Here is a 19,879-nt window from a genome sequence, read left to right as displayed (position 1 = left end):
CTGTAGTTTGAGAATGTATGCCTAGCTAGAGTTCTGTTTTGTTTTATTGTCTTTGCATTTATCTTGCTTGGTGTTCTCTGAGCTTCCTGGATCTGGGGTTTGGTGTCTGAAATTTGGAGAAATTCTGTCATTATTACTTCAAATATTTCTTCTGTTCTTTTTTCTCTCTCTCTCCTTCTGGTATTCCCATTACACGTATATTACATCTTTTGTAGTTGTCCCACAAACTGAGTGTCTTTCTCAGTTTTCTTCTTCTCCCCCCCCCACCCCTATATTAGGTGGGTTAGGATGGCTAGAACGAACTGGAGTTGGGTATTTCCTTTCCCCCACCTCAGTTAGGCTCTGATAAAACCCTGCCGGTCGGGCTCTGATTAACTAGTTTCTCCTGAGGGCAGGACTTGTTAAGAACACAGTGCTCTGGCATATTTGAAAATGGTTCATTTTCCCTCCTCCTGCTGGAAGCACAAAGGAATTTTTCTTTAATATTTGTGAGAAGTTGGTTGAGCCCCAGGAGGTAAATCTCATAAAATTGTGGGGATCCCTGTGACTAGGTTCTCCTGGACTTCTGAAGTCTCAAAGTTGTGTGCACTTAGTCCCCAGGAATTTGTCAATACAGCTCAGGTCTTCCTACCCCTGCACTGGCTCCTGTGGTGGCTGCCTCTGTTCCAGTAAAGCCACAGATCCCTGTATTTGCCCGTCGGTCTCTCCAGTCTTGGGGGCAGCAATCTATCCTGTGTCGTCCACTGTCATCTGTATCCAAGAAAGGTTGTTGACGTTTGTTCAGATTTTTTTACCTGGCAACTTCTAAGCTCCTTCCATGTGAAGCTGGAAAACAGAAGTCCCTGTCATGCATTCTTGTGTACTTGCATTGCTTGGGTTATGCTATTTCTACCTCTTCCCCACTTTAACTTTTCCTTTGGACCAAATTCCTGATTCTCTTCTCTGTCATGTGGTACAATGGCTAAAATACTTAAGATGACAGGATTATGATTTAACTTTTATTTTTGTCTTACATGTAACTGACTTTATTTTCCCTTTTAATATTTTTCTTTGAGGTTTAATTTGCTGTATATACAGCAAAGTGCACAGCACTCAAGTGTTAAAGTCATAAGAGTTTTGACAAAACACAAAGCTTTGCTTCTGATATCTAATTGAAGCACATCACTAGGGGCTATCTTACTGAAATAAATTACAGAAGTGTCAGTGTGCAGCATCAATGAATCATTAACAAAGTAAGCTGTCATTGAGGCATAAGAGAAAAATTCAACACAGCAAGGCTATATAAACTACTACCTGGAAAGAACCAAAACTGCAACACACTGAGATCAAATTTGACCTTGAGTCGGTCTGTTTTACTGTATATAAGCCTTCTGGATTCCAAGAGTTAACTAATAAAACATAAAAACATTTGAATATTGACAACTCATTGTTGACTTCCCCACAAAGATTTAACTAAAATTGAGTGGAAATCTCTGTTCTCTAATAAGGTGGAAATACTGAAATTTTATTAGAAAAAAAGGATGAATCTGAGATATATTCCTGCAAGAGAATTTACAGCAAAAACTTCAGTTGCACTTAAACACAAGATTAGTAAAAACACCAAATGGGCATGGTTGTTACAGTAAGCAGGGTTATGTAGAGTAATGTAATTCTTTGTTTTACACTATTCCCATAAGAGTCATATGGTGATCCATCATTTTCAGTACAATATGTAAAAATAACTTATTTGATTGGCTACTTCATTGCTATAAATACCACTCTGAATTTATACTTCTATATTTGCTTTTTTTCTTTGTATAATATTGCTTTAAACTATTCTCTACTATCTTGATTTTGGGTAAATTATCAAAAAGTTACCATTTTGAGACAGCTATATTTCTTTCTGACTTAAGTACCTCTGTAAAAATGGGCATAATGCAAAGAAATAGTGAAATAAATACTTTTCTGTAGGGGGGGTCCCTTTAAGGAATATGTTTAAAGAATTACAAATGGGTGATTATATAAAATTGCACCCAAAATGCTAAATAAGTGATATAAATCTCCAACTGGAATGCTTTCAGGGAAATTAGAGAGCAAATCCTCTTAATATTAGGTGAGTGAAGGGGAACAAAAGTGGCAGAGAAGAAACCCAGTCTTTTTATAGCAGTAAATCCTTTTGATCATCTAAACAAAGCTATGCAGCACTCCCTGCCCCAAGTCGATTTTATTTACACACAAAACTTGGTGTATCTTTTCAAGGTACTCATGCCACTTGAAACTCATCCATGTACACTCTGGGGTTTCATATAAATGAACAATCTCCTTGGGATATAGAATAATCTGTAAAAACCAACAAAAGTAGAAACTGCTGTTAGAGGCAAGTGGCAGAAAATCCCACTTCAAAAACAGAGCTAACTTCCAAACTACATACATGAGGAAATAAGTTATCAATTTTAACACACTTTATTGAAAATCATGCCAGCACTACTAAAAATGTTGCCACATACCACTCCCACTTTTCATACAGTATGTGATGTACGAAAGAATGAGTCATAAAATATCTGTGTAAAGGTCTGTAATATTATGCCTATGGATAATCACTATAAAAGTTTCAGGTATGCCAAAAGATATTGGTAGAGGTAAATTTTTATAGTGATAAAATTTTATAGTAATAAATATTTCAAATATTTAAATCACTTTTAAAACATTTGCCATTGCTGAAATTATATCCCAACAGTGTTTGTTGGCTCATAAATTGAAAAATTATTTTGGCATAAAAACTTTTGAGCAGAGCACCTGCTGCCAGCACCTACATCAGCTGGCACCTCTCCCCAGGTGTGCCAAATTTTGTAATTTTCAGTGTGTGCTGTGACATGACAATGGTTGGGAAGCCCTACACTGTACCATAGGCAATAAGAGGTATGTGTAACATGAAGAATGTCAGGGCTTCTTCATTTAGATCTTTGAGTTTATTTTGGCAATAACCATGAAATGGTTCAACTATTCAAAGGGCAGACCTTTTTCTAAAAGACTCAGCATGCTCTGAGAAAAAAAATAAACTTGAAACTTGGAAGAGATTTTGTTCCCTGAATATTAAACATGTCGGCCAATGATAATCTAGAAATTTCTATGTATACCCAGATATTTAGTTAAAATTTTATACTTCTCTCCCTTACATATACGAATAATTAGTTTGTAATGACTACTGTAAGCATCACCAATTTTAATTTAAAATAATGGCAGGGGGACTTCCCTGGTAGTGCAGTGGTTAAGAATCCGCCTGCCAATGCAGAGGACACGGGTTCGAGCCCTGGTCTGGGAAGATCCCACATGCTGTGGGGCAACTAAGCCTGTGCGCCACAACTGAGCCTGCACTCTAGAGCCCACGAGCCACAACTACCGAAGCCCGCGTGCCTAGAGCCCATGCTCCACAACAAGAGAAGCCACCACAATGAGAAGCCCGTGCGCCACAACAAAGAGTAGCCTCCACTCACTGGAACTACAGAAAGCCCACGCACAGCAACAAAGACCCAACGCAGCCAAAAATAAATAAATAAATATTTAAAAATAAAAAATAAACAAGATAAAATAATGGCAGGCATTAGATGATCATTAATCTTTTTGCTAGTTTTTATTATACTATATAAGATTTGTATTTCCTGTGATCTGAGGAACATCAATATTCTATTTAAAATTTGTTCTTAAAAATATACAATATTGCACTTTAATTTTTGGCAGTTTAATTAAGGAACAGCTGAGTAAAAAAAAATCATACAAGAAACTACAGTTTTTGTTTTATAATAAGCAAAGAGCTTTGTATAAAAGCAGAACTTACAGTAGTGCCAAATAAACAAAATATTTACAGTGTCGCTATTAAAGTCTTACCTCTAAAGGAAGATTCAGTGTATTGGATGCAAACATTACTAATCTAACAAAAGTACACTCTGCCTCCCTGCCTTCTGCTGAACCATTTTACGCTAAAGGGTATTCGTGTGAAAAGTTTTTGTAATTTCTTTCTCAAGAGAAAATACATGGAAAGTATGCTTGTTCCTGAAGCATCAAAACTGCGTCACTAAACTCTTTCACAGTTTCCTACAAGACCTGAAAAATCTCTAAACTAAAAATCAGAATCCCAAGGTAAGCGTGAGTTTTAGTTTTTCTGTAGATATTCTTTTTCACAATTACAAGTATACAAGTTAGTTGGTTTTTAGTATGATTTTAAGGTCAGCTTCCTGTACTTTTTCTAAGATACATAAGATACTGACTATGCATCTGCCTAAATTATTTTTAACTTTTGTTACATTGTAGTAAAACTGTATACATTTATACTGACCCATAATTTGCTATTCTACTTTTTAGTTCCCAATTAGGTAAATACTCTAGACAGTGCAATATTTTTTACTTATCAACCAATTAGGAAGACAGTTTTGAATAGCTATTTGCAAAAACAAATATCAAGATTTCGACCTACTTAACAATATATTAAATATTCAAAAGACCAAAAAGAACATAAATAAAATGTATTGGTAATATAAATACATGACACAGAGATATTCGCTTTTGGCACCGCCTTAAAAAACAAAATCCAGCAGTACTTTATTTCCCTTCAGAGCTTTGGGAATACTTAAAATTTCTAAATTTCTATTAAACTTTTACTTTTCCTCCAGAGGAAAAATAATTCATAAATTTGAACTGGTATTTCAAAAGCACAGGATTTCCTTTTGTTACTTCTTAATTTGATGTGCAGAATGGACAGTTACTCAAAGTGTTAGCTAGCAGCCAATGAGTTAACTATGCTTTTATATTTTAATCCTACCAAGAAATGATAATGTCAAACAGTGATTCATTATGGAAAGATATGGTTTCTTCTTAAACAACCATGTACCAATTGCATAGTTGTGATCTGAGAACTCAAAGTAGAGAGCTACGAAGGCATTAATGTATGTTAACTGAACTGAAACAGACTGTTAAAAAACAGTCTATCTTGGGTAGATGTTAGCATAAACCTAGAGGGAAAAAGAAACAGTCATTAGCAAAAAAGTTTTCTTTAAAAATAGGTTAATGCTAAGAACAGTAGCTTTTAAAATTTCTGTTTAAAAATAAGCTTAATAAACAAGAATACAAATTTTAATTCAAAACTTAGTTCTCTGAAATGCCCTATTTTCTCGCATACAGCAGAAAATACATTTTTCATAGTTTTTAACATTACATGTAAAAATGAGGCACTAGTTAAACATATTTGAATATATTCACACAAACAGGAGTTTCCATGTCATCTGTAGGCTTATATTTGCTCAATGGGTTCTTGATGGCAGACTGCTCACAAAAATAAGTCTTCTGAAGGAGGTGCGTAAGAGAAACCAACAAAGGCGTCGTCGGCCTCCAGTACGCTGGCGTTCACTATGGAATAGTCAGAAGACACACACACGGAATATGGAACTGTTTCTTCTGTAAACGCTGCATCAAAGTTCCTGATATCATCTGGTCCTGCCTAAAACGTCAAAAAGCATACTATTACTCACCTTACCTTACCTTACCTTTCTTCCCCTTACTTCAGTCCCTCATTAAAGCCCCTTCATGAATTTGTCTATTTATTCCTGGCAAGTCTTCCTACTCCATCAATGTCTTTGAAACATTTCCTGCTTTCCCCTTCCTGACTCTCATTATTCAGGTCCTTCTTACAGTTAGGGTTCTCGTTGTTGGCGGGGGAGGAAAGATAAGGGTGAGGAAGGCTAGCGTGACAGGGTCCTCGCCTATGTTAATTTGAATCTTGGTTCCGGCAACTGACCCACTTTCTCTCTACCCATCACCACCTCTAAATTTAGAAAAGGGGCTCAGGGAGGTTTTCAGGAGAAAATTTTGCATCTCCACTTCCATAAAATGCCTGACCATCCAGTTTCTCAATTCTGGGGAGGTTGAAGCCTTTTGATGAAGAAATGAAGGGACAGTAAGTAAAATTATGAAAGGTGACTCTTGTGTTACAGAGGTCATTCACTGAGCATTCGGCTGTGACACCCTTAGCTCTAGAGACCTAAAGGGACTGGAACCTGGGAAATGAAGCATAGTGGCTACTTAGGCTTGAAGGTAGCGGTCAATCTTCCTTCACGAATCTGATACAAGCTAATGGACTCTCCCCTTCCAATTTATTTACAGATTAAAACTGGGATACAGATTCAGGTGATTTACTCTTAAAGCCCATCTGTGAAGCTCTAGGTTATCTCTATTCTAAGAGGAAGGGAATCCTTAAAATGTTCAAGTCATCAAGTGTAACCAAGGTAAACAGGTTCAGAGCACATATATAAACCAAGGACACAGTTAGCCTGGTGGTCTACAAACAGCAGAGCAGAGACCAGGGAAATTCGGGACGCTAGATTCTTCCATATGAGAAATTCCCCAACAGAGGAGAAAGAATGCTAGGAATTATACTCATGTATATATAAAAAAGTCATCAGGACTTCCCTGGTGGCGCAGTGGTTAAGAATCCGCCTGCCAATGCAAGGGACGCAGGTTTGATCCCTGCTCTGGGAAGATTCTACATGCTGCGGAGCAACTAAGCTCGTGTGCCACAACTACTGAAAGCCTGAGTACCCTAGAGCCCATGTGCTGCAGCTACTGAGCCCAAACAGCACAACTACTGAAGCCTGTGCACTCTAGGGCCCACGTGCCACAACTACTGAAGCCCGTGTGCCACAACTACTGAAGCCTGCATGCCTAGAGCCCGTGCTCTGCAACAAGAGAAGCCACTGCAATGAGAAGCCCGCGCAATGCAATGAAGAGTAGCCCCCGCTCGCTGCAACTAGAGAAAGCCCGTGCACAGCAACGAAGACCCAACGCTGCCAAAAAAAAAAAAAAAAAAAAAAAAAAAGTCATCAAATTCTCATTTATAACCTTAGAAGCAAGGGCACTGGAACAAGACTAAGGTTTGAATTCTGGCTGGGAAATTTGTTAGCTGTAATTCTTTATATAAACTACCCTATCTCTGTGAGCTTGTTTCCTCTTCTGTAAAATAAGAATACTGCCATCTACCTGTTAAGTTTACTGTGAGGACTGGATGCGTTAATACATAAAATTCCCAAAATTTGACACGCAGAAGGTGCTCAATAAATGATGAAAAATGTTCCTTCACTGGACTTTATAAACATTCTGTGAACGCCCTGATGGCTCCTGGCCAGTACTGAGAGGGATAAAACTGTACAACTTACGTTAAGAGTGAGAGAAGACTGTGTCTCCTTAAAGCACCTGAGCTCGAATTCTAGGTCTGCAATTTTAACTTTAAACTTCCGGCAAGTTATTTAACCCTTTCTGTGCCTAAGTTAACTCATCTGTATTACGTGGAAAATAACGGTACTATTTCGTAGGATAGCTGCCAGGCTTAAGTAGAAGGATACAAGTACTGAGGGCAGCATAGAAGCTCATTTTTTGATCTTTGTTTGTTACATGAGAAATGGCAACACGTTAGGGTTTTATCTTGCAATTCCTTAAATGTCGGTGAGTTAGAACATCTTTTAATATATTTAAAAAACCATCTGCATTTATTTTTCTGTAATTGAATATTTTGTGTCTTTTGTCCAATGTTTCTACTGGTCGTGGTCTTTCTTCTCAATGACTTATAAGAATGCTTTATGTGTTAGGGAAATTTCTCCCAGTTTCTTCTTTGCAGTGTTTTTTTCATGCAGACATTTCTAAATTTTATGTGGTCAAATTTATCACTTTTTTCCTCTTACAGCTTCTCCGTTGCAGGTCTTGCTTTAAAAAGTTTAATTATTTGTAGACCAGCAGGGATCCAAACGTGGAGGTGCCTGACTCCTCTGAAGTCAACACTGTTTCCATTTTCAGTGTTGCTTAGACAGGGTCCCTAATGCTTTAATGAGCCTGATGACACGTTCATTTGAGGATAACTAAACTCAGTAAGACTTTCAATATAAAGGAGAAAATTCAATAATTCTTAAAGGTCCTGGGTTCCTACTGCAAATTCTAGAAATGAGGACAGAAATTATTGCCAATGGAGTCAGTTCTGAAACAGACACTTCTGGATGAGCTACATGAAATAAATCAGTCTACAAATATCGTTACATTTATAGTGTACAATATCACATCTATTAATTAATACCAGCTATCAGCAATGTACTGAAACTGACCTTGAATGAAATCTGAGTACACTAAATAATACTTTCCTGAAGTGATTTTCTTATCCTGTTCTAATTTTCTAAAAAAAGTGTTTCATGAGCTTCACAGCAACACCAAAAAATTTTAAATAAAAGAAAAACAAATTCAGCTATGATCGTGTAATCTCAAATCAGTCGATTTATATTCTCTTCCCATCCTTACCTGTTACTTTTACTGCTGTAATCTTATGTCACAAAAATGATAATTACCATGTTTTCATTTAACATTATAAGGATTTTCCAAGCATCTACTCATTTTATATTTATTATCATTTACTTAACAAGAAAAGGAAATAGAGAGTAAGAAAGCATAGAAAAAATAATGACTTTGGGATCAGATACAGATCTGAATCTCAGGTCTGCTACTTTTAACCAGCTACGTGACATCTCTGAGTTTTCATTTCTTCATTTATAAAACATGTATAATAAGAATAGTAATAGCAGTAACTTGGTAGCTTATTTGAGGCATAATTTACATGTTGTAATGCATAAAAATTATATACGCCTACATATAGGAAGCTATCATTAGTAACATCATTATTGGCCTTCTGATGATTTATTAATAATCTCTCTATCATTATATATTTATTTCCAAACATTTCAACATTGTTAATCCTTTAAGTAAAATGTTTCCATCAGATTTAACAAGTCAAACATTATTTGACTTTTTTTATATCAATCTAGAAAAAAATTGTGCGTTAGTGTTACTTAAAATGTCTGTTGGTTTATAGGTATGAAAATGATGCCTCACAGTTACTCTAATTTGCATTTTTTTAAACCTGTTGGGCTTTCTTACACATGCTCTTAAGAAGCACTTCACAATTACTTTTCTGGAAGATATTCTGATCAATCTAATGTAACTATAATCTTATGGGTCATCTTGAAGTTATCAGTTGTACTAGACATCCTGAGTGACATGTTTCATAAGTACTAGGTACTGATTCAATTTGATTCAGGTTAGATTTTGAGATCTATTGCTACAATTATGTTGAGCTACAGTTCTATAATTCACTATTTAGAAAGAAAGATTTGGATGTAAACATACCACATTAGGATTAAACGGTGGTGGAATCTTCTTTTGTACAAGATCAGTCCAGCTGAGTGATTCAAAAAAAGGATGATTCTGAATTTCAAGCTAGAATAGTAAAGAAACAGATTTTTTACTAATGCTGAAGAATGTATTAAGTACGCACTGAAGAATTTTATGAAACCGAACCATTTCTACTTTGTCCCTCAGAAGTTCTTTTTAGGGGCTTCCCTGGTGGCACAGGGGTTGAGAGTCCACCTGCCGATGCAGGGGACACGGGTTCGTGTCCCGGTCCTGGAAGATCCCATATGCCGCGGAACGGCTGGGCCCGTGAGCCATGGCCGCTTAGCCTGCACGTCCGGAGCCTGTGCTCCGCAACTGAGAGGTCACAACAGTGAGAGGCCCGTGTACCGCAAAAAAAAAGTGCTTTTTAGGACATGTTTATCTTATTCAATTTGGCCAAATGGTGTAGTGAAAAGACTCCCAGAGCAGACATGGGAGAGTTACTCAGAATGACGGATTTAAGTTACATCCTCTTCACAGTCATTGTTTCCTCACAGGTACAGTGGGTTAACATTTCTGCCCTAGATATTTCATAGGTTGCTTCAAGAATCATTGGAAAATATGGAAAAGAATAAAGCACTACATAGGTACAAAGAATTATTATTACTGAAAGGGGAGGTAAAGATGTTAAATGAGAGTTTTTTACACAGTGGGGCAGGGGTAAAATCAAGGTGACAAGCTCTACTACCAAAAATGATTCCACTCTGGGCTGCTACTGTCAAAAGTCGGCACAGTATTGATGCTAGCTTTTCTTCCTACAAGGAGGCATGAGAGTGTATAAAAAGTAGGATCCAACCTAGTTTGATGGGTTTAAAAAGGCTTCTCAGAGAAAGTGGTATCTGACCAGAGTTCTGGAAGATAAGTAAGAAGTAGGCAGACAAAAAAGAATGAGGGGAGAACATTCCAAGCAGAATACAAAGGGCCTGAGGCGGCAAAGAGCTTAGTTCGGCCAAGAAAATGAGAGCCCCATATGGCTGCAGTATAGGAAAGGATTGGGATTGTCACACAAAGAGGATCTCAAGAGGTAAATGGGCTCATCACACTGGGTCTATGCTAGGAATTTTGGATTTTATTCTAGGGTCATGGGACTCCATCAAGGAGTTTTAGGAAGGGTAATGTCACAAATGTGGGGGTTTTTTTTGTTTGTTTGCTTTTTAAGATGACTCTGACTAATGGGAGAATGGACTGGGGAGTCATGATGAGAAAAAGGAAAACACCTACTATCGTGGCCAAACAGAAGATGACAATGCGAGGAAAAGAGTGGTAGCAGTGGGAGCAGAGAGAGGTGTCTGGATACGGGAAAGATCTAGGAGGCAAATATACTAGGTTCTGGCTGTTTGTTGAATACGGAAGAAAGGAAGAGAGAAGAGTCAGGAATGACTCTCAGATTTCTGGCCCGAAGAGCACAGAAGGAAGACAGCAAGGATTCAATTATGAACATGCTGAACTCTCCAGAATCCACGTGGTGGTGTTGAACAGGCAGGTACTCTTTGAGTTAGAGCTCACTAGAGAGGGGTCTAGACTGAAGATATAAATGTCAGATGAAGACACAACCAAAGCCATAGGGACAACTGAGATTGTCCAGGGAGAGAGCAACAGAAGAAACAAGGGTCTGGGGCCAGCCATAAGGAACTGCAACACTTAAAAGTCAGGGTGAAGAGGAGGAGCTTACAGAAGAGATTCTGGAGGAGGGCTCAGAAATATAGAGGAAAGCACGAGAGGAGTGTGTGCTCCTGCAGAAGCCCAGGAGAGGGCTGGAAGTTGAAATGCTGCTGAGAATGCAATCTGAGGAACAGAAGTACTCGACAATCCTAGTAGCTGTTGTGGGGTAGACTGAGAAATGAGAAGAGACTGGAAAAGGGAGAATGAATATAGAACTTTTCAACTTGGTTTTCTTTTTCTTTTTCTTTTTTTTGCGGTACGCGGGCCTCTCACTGTTGTGGCCTCTCCTGTTGCGGAGCACAGGCTCCGGACGCGCAGGCTCCGCGGCACGTGGGATCTTCCCAGACCGGGGCACGAACCCGTGTCCCCTGCATCGGCAGGCGGACTGTCAACCACTGCGCCACCAGGGAAGCCCCAACTTGGTTTTCAAGTCGAAAACTTTCAAACTATTCCCTTGGCTATGAAGGGAGAAAGAGACAGTATTGGAGGATCCAGGACAAAAGAGAGCAGTTATCTGTGCAGAAAAAAGCATGCACAAGGGTTCCTTGCAAGGGGTCAGGATCCAGGAAAGGCAGAAACCGACCTTTTCCACTATACTAGGAAGAAGGAAACAATTGGGGCAGGTGCATGTAGGTCTGCGAATCTGACAGCAGGAAGCTGAGTGAGTTCTGCTCTGCTGATTCTATTTTCCCTATAAAATATCAATAGAAGGCAAGACATCTGGTAAAAGTGAAGAAGAAAAGGAATCTGGAAATTTGGAGAGAAGGTCTAAAATAGTTAATACACAGAGTAGGAGCATAAACTGGAGAAGCACTGAGGAGACTAATGACTAGACTTCACAGCACTTCCAATATTCCCAGTTGTGCAACTCTCATCAGCACTGTTCAGCAGCCCAGGGGTGACAGCTGGATTCATCTAGGGTTGCAATTTCTGCCAGTGAATTCAACAAAAGGACCAAGAGACAAGGAGGTATGGAGCATTGGCAAGATTGCCCTGAAAAAATGGACTCTGGAGTCCAAGCTAGAGAGAAAACTGGACAGAGCTACCTGCTGCACTGGGGAGTGCAGGAGGGGAAAAGCAGCAGCAGACGAGTTTATTATTCACAGCTCAAGTTCAAGACTGGTAAAGAGCCCCCAAAAATTCCTGAGAAATTTTAATGAATTTTCATTAAAATTTCAAAGTTCATGTTCCTCAGTAGTTCATGAATTCACTAACATAACACTGGTAACTGCACTAGCAATTAAATTACCCTGATTTGAAGGAAAAAAAAAAAAAAGCAAACCTGCAGATCCCATAATTATTTCAAGGAGGTGTCACATTTAAATTCTCAGGAAAAAAAGTGATTTAATGACAGTTCAAGCAAAAGGTATTACCTCATGCAGTCAGAAGGCACTTACATTCTTGTTAAACAAAATGATCTAAAAGTTTAGGCAATCAAAAAATGCATGCCACACATTTTTTTTAGAAGGGGGTAGGAAATTCTAATAAATAATAGGGTATGAAAGCTGGATATGGGGGATGAAAAGGACAGGATCAAATTGTTATGAAGATCAAATGAAAAAAATGCTTGTACAGGAGCTTTAAACACTGTACAGTTCTATATAAACACTGGTGAAAATTGTTGGAGCAAGCATGCTTCTTTTTCATGGTGCTATTCTTTAAGAGCTGCATTCATTCCATTAAATACCACATAAAATAAGGATTTATCTTCAAATTATAAATAAGCTTAATAAAGAGGATACTGGGAAAGATGTACATACGAAGTCTTCTTTGGCACCGAGTCGGTTTTGCCTGTCTTTTTCTAGGAGTTCTTCCAGAATTGACCAGGCTGTAAGGCTCACTCCTGGCCTCAAACTTAGGGGCTTGTGAAGAATATTGTCATACATTTCAGCAACATCTCGGCAATAAAAAGGAGGCTGGGGGTGGGGGGGAGAGGAGAAAGTTAGTACTAATTGAATTATGCACAGATGGGGTTAAAATAGTTAGATTTGGCCTTGATGTACAAAGAGCAGTCTGGCTGCACAAGTACAGAAAAGCACAGGCCTCTTTGGGTGTATGAAAATCTACAGTGTGGCTTTCCATGTGAAGAGATTTTAAAACCCAGCGTGCTATAGAGCTTAATACATGTTCACTAAATGAATTAGGGTCAGTTTGTTCAATAACTCCTGCAGAGAGGTGTAAATTGTATATAAGTTGCAATAGGATCTGCTTTAAAGAAAACCACTACCAACCTCATCATTAGGCATAATGATAGAATTACTGGAAATAGAAATTCAACACAGATCAAACAAATAACTTCTTGAGACCTGGGAATAAACTAATTTAAAAAGATTTCTAGTGGAGATGGAGACCTAACCTGTGGCAGTGACAGTGTCCTGCAGAATTAAAATTTTACTCTCACAGCTTAAAGACCTGAGGTACAGCTCCAACATGAAAATTAGCCAGTTAATTTTTGAGTTACAAGTTTAAAGTAAAAATAATTTTTAAAGTTAAGGGAGTTACAAGCTTGTTATTTTTTTCTTTTGTATAGGAAAGAAAAACTTCATTTTTTAACATCTAATTTTATTTTTAAATTGTTAATATAAGTCTCATTTATGAAGTGTGTGTTTCAAATGTTCCCTTTTGAATCAATTACATTCTATATGCAATGATAATATTTTATACTTTCAAAGTCCTCTAAAGAAATACAAAGGATTTGGAAATATCAGGCTGACGAATCCCCAACACTTAAAAAAAGTAAGGTATAAAGTGGTTATCAGGTCTTCTAAGTCACCAGCATAAACAGAAAACTAGATCTTTTAACAAGCAGATCATGGTCAAGGGCAAAGAAGAGACAGCATTGGCTGTCATTAGGAATCTATCATTCAAAGTTAGCAACATGAGACAAAAGATGCTCTAAAACATACCTCAGGGACTGAATTTCACTGAGATCACCCCCATTTTCAGGGGAAACACACACACACACATACACATACAGAGCAAAACAAAAAAGCCAAGACCAGCTCAAGTCTCAGCAGACGGCAGATTTAGCTTAGTGGGAGCAGCAGTGTGGGCGATGAGAGCCTGGTCACCACCCTGAGGCTGCTGGCCACTCACGGGCCCACAAAGGGAACCTAAAAACTATTCTGAATGTTTAAAAAAGCCTAAAAGAAAAACATACATTATTCCTGCAAGGATATGTAAACTAATTAAAGTGCCTAAAATTGTTTGCTTTTGGTTGGAATGATATTAACTCAATGTAGTAAAACAATTTGACTCGTTAATCAGAAGCTCTGGCTAACTGTGTCTTTAATTAATAAAAACTGGGGAAACTGATTACACAGCACACATCACTTTTTTCCAATGAAATATTTACGACATGATGTTTATGATAAAGGGAATAAAGGGTTCCCAGTAATAAAAAAAAAGCAGAGCACCAGTATACTTATTAAATCCTATAAAAACAAAATACGAGGCAAAACCAAAAGGTATTATTATCTTCTGAGAAATAAAATCTTTTTCTTTTCATCTGTTTGAAATTAGGCAGAATGACTGGAGCAAACTGAATGAAAGTGGGTAATTTTAATGTTACAACTTGGTGTCTATTTCTTAAAAATGTAGTGGGATGAGAACATTTGAAGTAGTGATTAGTATGATAGAGAAACACTTATAAAAAATTAGTAAGAAAATGAAAAGTTTTTCTTTTTTGTTCATATCCCTAATGTGATTTTGGATTCATTTAACCAGGTTACTACTGTTCTGTTAGTGTTATCTAAGTGTCCACGAGACTACTGAAAGAAAGAGAAAACCGAAATCACTTTTAACATACTAGAATCATAATGACAGAGGAGAAATACATACCAATCCATACAGCATTTCATACAGAACAGCACCAAGGCACCACCAATCTACAGTATTGTCATAGGGCTGTTTTCTGATTACTTCAGGTGCTAGGTACTATAAAAAAGATTAAATATTAGAGCAACTCAATAAATAGTTGAAGACAAAATCTAGGAATAATTGAGAAATTTAATAAATTTTAGGTGTAATATCACACTAAATTAAACACGTTATCTAGATTTTCAGTGGGTTGGGTATATTCTATACCAGGGGTTCTTGGGTGGCACTAGTCTTCAGAATCAACTGGAGTAATTTTCAAAATACACATATTCAAGCATTTCTCCCCAGAAACTGTGATGTAGTTAAGACAAATAGAGGCCAACAAATGTACAAACTGTAATACTAAGTAGGTAAAGTAGGTATTTTTTTGGGGGGGGAGCGGGGGGAGTCTTTCTCAAAATTAATTTTAGAAATTCTTATGGCCATTATTCATAATTGATTCTCCTGAAAGAAAGAATTTTTAGTGTGGCAATTACAATTCATTTTTTTCTTTTTATTGAAAGAAAAAAGAATAAATTGCATTCTTATTTAAGAATTACAATAGCAATTCTTTAACATGTTATTTAGAAAAGTTGCTTAAGTTATTATATGGCTATTTACATTTCAAATTGTAAAAAATTTAAACATTATCATTTCACACATATAAATGGTGAATTTGAATTTTAGATTCCAAAATACATATTTCCTCTTCCCACATGAAATAGATATAAGGAAATACATTCTTAAGCTTTTTTATGTGATCCAAAGAAATGGCAACATATATAAAAAGGGTTTAATAATTTCTGATCATATTTAGGTTTAGATGACCAAAAAAACCTTCTATTTCCCTTCTAAAAATTACAGGACTTAAAGATTTTGTTAACTATTAAATGAATATACATCCATGAAAAAAGTTTCTTCATACATAAACCAAAATAGAATTATTACAAATATATACAAGAGCTAGGGTTAGATTAGCGAGAAAAAGGAAGAAAAAATACATTTCAAAGTAAATAGTTGTACTTATAGATACTTTAAGTTTCTCATCTTGATTAGAAATCTGATGTGAGCTATTTTATCACACATTTTTAACATATTTGCAATTACTCCACAATCTTAATTACTCTTAATTAACTGCAATTAAGATCACAATTAATATTTTAAAATTAGAACACTTTAAACGTATGTATGTGTGAAGTTAGAATAACAAGGCTTTCACATAAATTTTAAGGATTATTATTACTGTCTCAAATAGAAAGATACATTTTCTGCTAGTTAAAATGATTAGAGAATAGGATGTTCTGGTTAATAAATTCTGATTTGTAATTTTTTCACCCATATCCACTGCTTTATTTTCTTCCATTGAACAATTTTTATTATAAAATATTTTAACCATACAAAAAGTATAAAAATATAACAGAAACCAATAGTGCTGCCACCCAAATATAGGCAATGTTAACATTTTGCCATATTTGCTTTAGCTTATTTCTTTTAAAAAACAGCTTTATTACGATATTCACATACCATGCCATTCACCCACTTAAAGTATACAATTCAATGGCTGTTAATATATTCACAGAGTTGTCCTAACATTAACTCAATTAATTTTTGGACATTTTCATCACTGATTCATGATTGTTTTGTTGTTTTAAGAATTAGAAATGTAATCAAATGTTTGAAGAAATCTAAGGTAAACTTTTAACATTAAAAACAAGTAAGCATAATTCATCTTTGTTGGGTTATCTGTGGTATCTCAAAATCACAGTTAAAAAAATATCAACTATCAATAAACTTTAAATGTTCAGAAGGGATGATTATCAGATATTTCCAGCTGGCTGGAAGCTGAAAATATTTTTACTCTTCTGATTTCAAATTTTATATATACAAATTTTATATAAAAATTTTATATAAATTTATATATTCAATTTTTATATATACAATTTGTGATTCATTTTAGCATTTTATACATGAGTACATGAATGAGACATATATCTTACCTCTGGTGTCCCACAAAATGTTGTTGTGGTGTCAGAAATAGCAATTCCTTCTTTACAAAGCCCAAAATCTGTTAAGACAACATGTCCCTGACAAATACAGGGGCAGTAAGATAAAAGAATGCATGGACATAAATTGACACTTATTAAAACCATTGGATTTTGAAATAATCATAGATTAAAAGGAAATTGCAAAAACAGTACAGAGTTCCATGTCCCCTTCCCCCATCTTCCCCCAATGCTGACATCTTATATAACTGTAGTAGTGTCAAAATCAGGAAACTGACTTTGGTATAATACTGATAACTAGACTGCCAACTTTATTCAGTTTTTGCTATTTTACATGCACGTATTTGTGTGTGTGTATGTGTAGCCCTATGCAATAGAGACGTATAGATTCGTGTAACTACCACCACGATCAGACAGAGAATGTCCATCATCCCAAAGGAACAAAGGAACTCTCTCTCATGCTACTCCTTTATCTTTGAACTCCCCTATTCCCTCAGTCCCTGTCCCCTTGCAACCACTAATCTGTTCTCCATCTCCATAGTTTTGACATTTCGAGAATGTTATCTAATGGAATCGTGCAGTGTGGAACTGAGTCCACTTTGAGGTGGACTCTATGCCACTAAGCATAACAACACAAAAATCATAACTAGTAAATGGAACGTAATGAAACTTAAAACCTTTTGCACAGCAAAGGAAACCATAAACAAGACGAAAAGACAACCCTAGAATGGGAGAAAATATTTGCAAACGAAGCAACTGATAAAGGATTAACCTCCAAAATATACAAGCACCTCATGCAGCTCAATGTCAAAAAAACAAACAACCCAATCCAAAAATGGGCAGAAGACCTAAATAGACGTTTCTCCAAAGAAGATATACAGATTGCCAACAAACACATGAAAGGATGCTCAACGTCACTAATCATTAGAGAAATGCAAATCAAAAACTACAATGAGGTATCACCTCACACTGGTCAGAATAGCCATCATCAAAAAGCCTACAAACAATAAATGCTGGAGAGGGTGTGGAGAAAAGGGAACCCTCTTGCACTGTTGTTGGGAAGGTAAATTGATACAGCCACTATGGAGAACAGTATGGAGGTTCCTTAAAAAACTAAAAATAGAACTACCATACGACCCAGCAATCCCACTACTGGGCATATACCCTGAGAAAACCATAATTCATAAAGAGTCATGTACCACAATGTTCACTGCAGCACTATTTACAATAGCTAGGACATGGAAGCAACCTAAGTGTCCATTGACAGATGAATGGATAAAGAAGATGTGGCACATATATACAATGGAATATTAATCAGCCATAAAAAGAAATGAAATTCAGTTATTTGTAGTGAGGTGGATGGACCTAGAGTCTGTCATAGAGTGACGTTAAGTCCGAAAGAGAAAAACAAATACCATATGCTAACACATATATATGGAATCTAAAACAAAAACAAAAACAAAAAAAAGGTTCTGAAGAACCTAAGGGCAGGACAGGAATAAAGACGCAGATGTAGACACCAGACTTGAGGACACAGGGAGGGGGAAGGGTAAGCTGGGACAAAGTGAGAGAGTGGCATAGACATATACACACTACCAAATGTAGAATAGATGGCTGGTGGGAAGCAGCTGAATAGCACAGGGAGATCAGCTTGGTGCTTTGTGACCACCTAGAGGGGTGGGATAGGGAGGGTGGGAGGGAGACGCAAGACGGAGGGGATATGGGGATATGTGTATATGTATAGCTGATTTATTTTGTTATACAGCAGAAGCTAACGCACCATTGTAGAGCAATTATACTCCAATAAAGATGTTGAAAAAAAAAATCATGCACTAGTAGATTTTTAAAAGACAATACTTACTACTGAATCCAAAAGAATATTTTCTGGTTTCAAGTCTCTATCGAATTAAAAGGAAAGAAAAGGAAACCTGAATATGAACTGAAATAAAATAATAAAAAGACATTTTAGAAGTGAAATTTTAAAAATTTACCTGTACACTATTTTGATGGAGTGCAAATAACCCAATGCACTGGCAATTTCAGCAGCATAAAACCTAGCTCTGTGTTCAGGAAAGGACCGTTCTCTTTGTAAGTGAAAAAACAGCTGTAAAATAGAAAAAAAAAAAAAAAAAAAGAATATTAAGATCATTCACACATAAAGTGAAACAAATATATTCTAAAAATACAAAAACAGGATTTATTTTTGTTACTTTGAACGTGAGATAAAAATGCACCAAAGCACAGAACCGTGACTCCCCCTTGCCTATGTATCCCCTCCACCTGGCAATCATGGTCTCTTCAACCACAAATCTTTCCCTATCTGTGCTTACTGCTCGCTCATCTCCCATGTACCCCTCAATCCTCAGTGTGGCAGTATCCTCATACCACTCCAGGCAACCTCCCTAGAAAAAATTATTAATGGAGACCAATGATTTTGATACTGCCATGTAATTATCTTACTGGGCCTTTTTTGACTGTTCTTTCATTTGAAAAACCAAACACTATTTAGAGATCGTAAACTAGTGGCTGGAAGATCAAATCTAACCCACAGATATAATTTGTTTGAACCAAAGAATGTTTTCAGAAAAATCTAAAATAATTGGTAACATTTAAAAACTGGGAAATTTTTTTTTTTGGTTAAAATTCATAGTTTTGGTTTCTTCTGGGGAAAAAAAAAGGGTGGGGGGAGATCTGCACCATTAAGCCTAAATTCAATATGGTAGCAACTGGCTGGAGATCATTGGCAGCTGGACTCTCCAGTTCATTTCTTACACTTCCTCCCTAACTTTCAATGTATTTTTCACAACCTGTTCTCTAGTCATCAGGTTACCTGCCTAGGCAAAGTTTGCTCTAGGTCCTTACTCTAAGTCTTTGGACTTCTAAAACAACAATCTCTCGTTGGGGGCTTTCTTCTACCTTGGACAGTTCCATCTCCGCTCCTTTCTGGGCCCTTATGCTGCAGGGATTGACAAATTGTCTGTCCTAGGTTTCTCCACTGTTATTCTTTCTCTGGATACCTTCCCAGGCAACTTAATCCATTCCAATGATTTTAACCACCACTCTATGTTGATGTCTCTCGTGTGGACAGCCCTCTGCTTGGAGCTTCTACTGCAAAAATCTGC

The 19,879-nt window shown here is 36.8% G+C and overlaps 1 protein-coding gene across 10 annotated transcripts in view; it reads right to left on the bottom strand.

Moving 5' to 3' along the window:
- Positions 1-1,505: 1,505 nt before the first annotated feature.
- The window catches only part of SGK3 (serum/glucocorticoid regulated kinase family member 3), a 149,168-nt gene continuing 130,794 nt past the window's right edge, over positions 1,506-19,879 (bottom strand). For all 10 annotated transcript variants that reach the window (XM_060286988.2, XM_060286987.2, XM_030859627.3 and 7 more), the window contains 7 exons: positions 18,749-18,861; positions 18,619-18,655; positions 16,752-16,838; positions 14,737-14,832; positions 12,657-12,812; positions 9,190-9,279; positions 1,506-5,470 (listed from right to left, as the gene is read on the bottom strand). In XM_060286988.2, coding sequence (XP_060142971.1) covers positions 5,300-5,470; positions 9,190-9,279; positions 12,657-12,812; positions 14,737-14,832; positions 16,752-16,838; positions 18,619-18,655; positions 18,749-18,861 — 750 coding nt within the window. In that variant the 3' untranslated portion in view covers positions 1,506-5,299. The remainder of the gene's footprint in view (positions 5,471-9,189; positions 9,280-12,656; positions 12,813-14,736; positions 14,833-16,751; positions 16,839-18,618; positions 18,656-18,748; positions 18,862-19,879) is intronic.

The sequence above is a fragment of the Globicephala melas genome, chromosome 17 (genome assembly GCF_963455315.2).
Source record: "Globicephala melas chromosome 17, mGloMel1.2, whole genome shotgun sequence".
NCBI lineage: Eukaryota > Metazoa > Chordata > Mammalia > Artiodactyla > Delphinidae > Globicephala > Globicephala melas.
The sequence above is the reverse complement of the archived record's forward strand: the minus strand, read 5'-3'. Positions and strand labels throughout refer to the sequence as shown.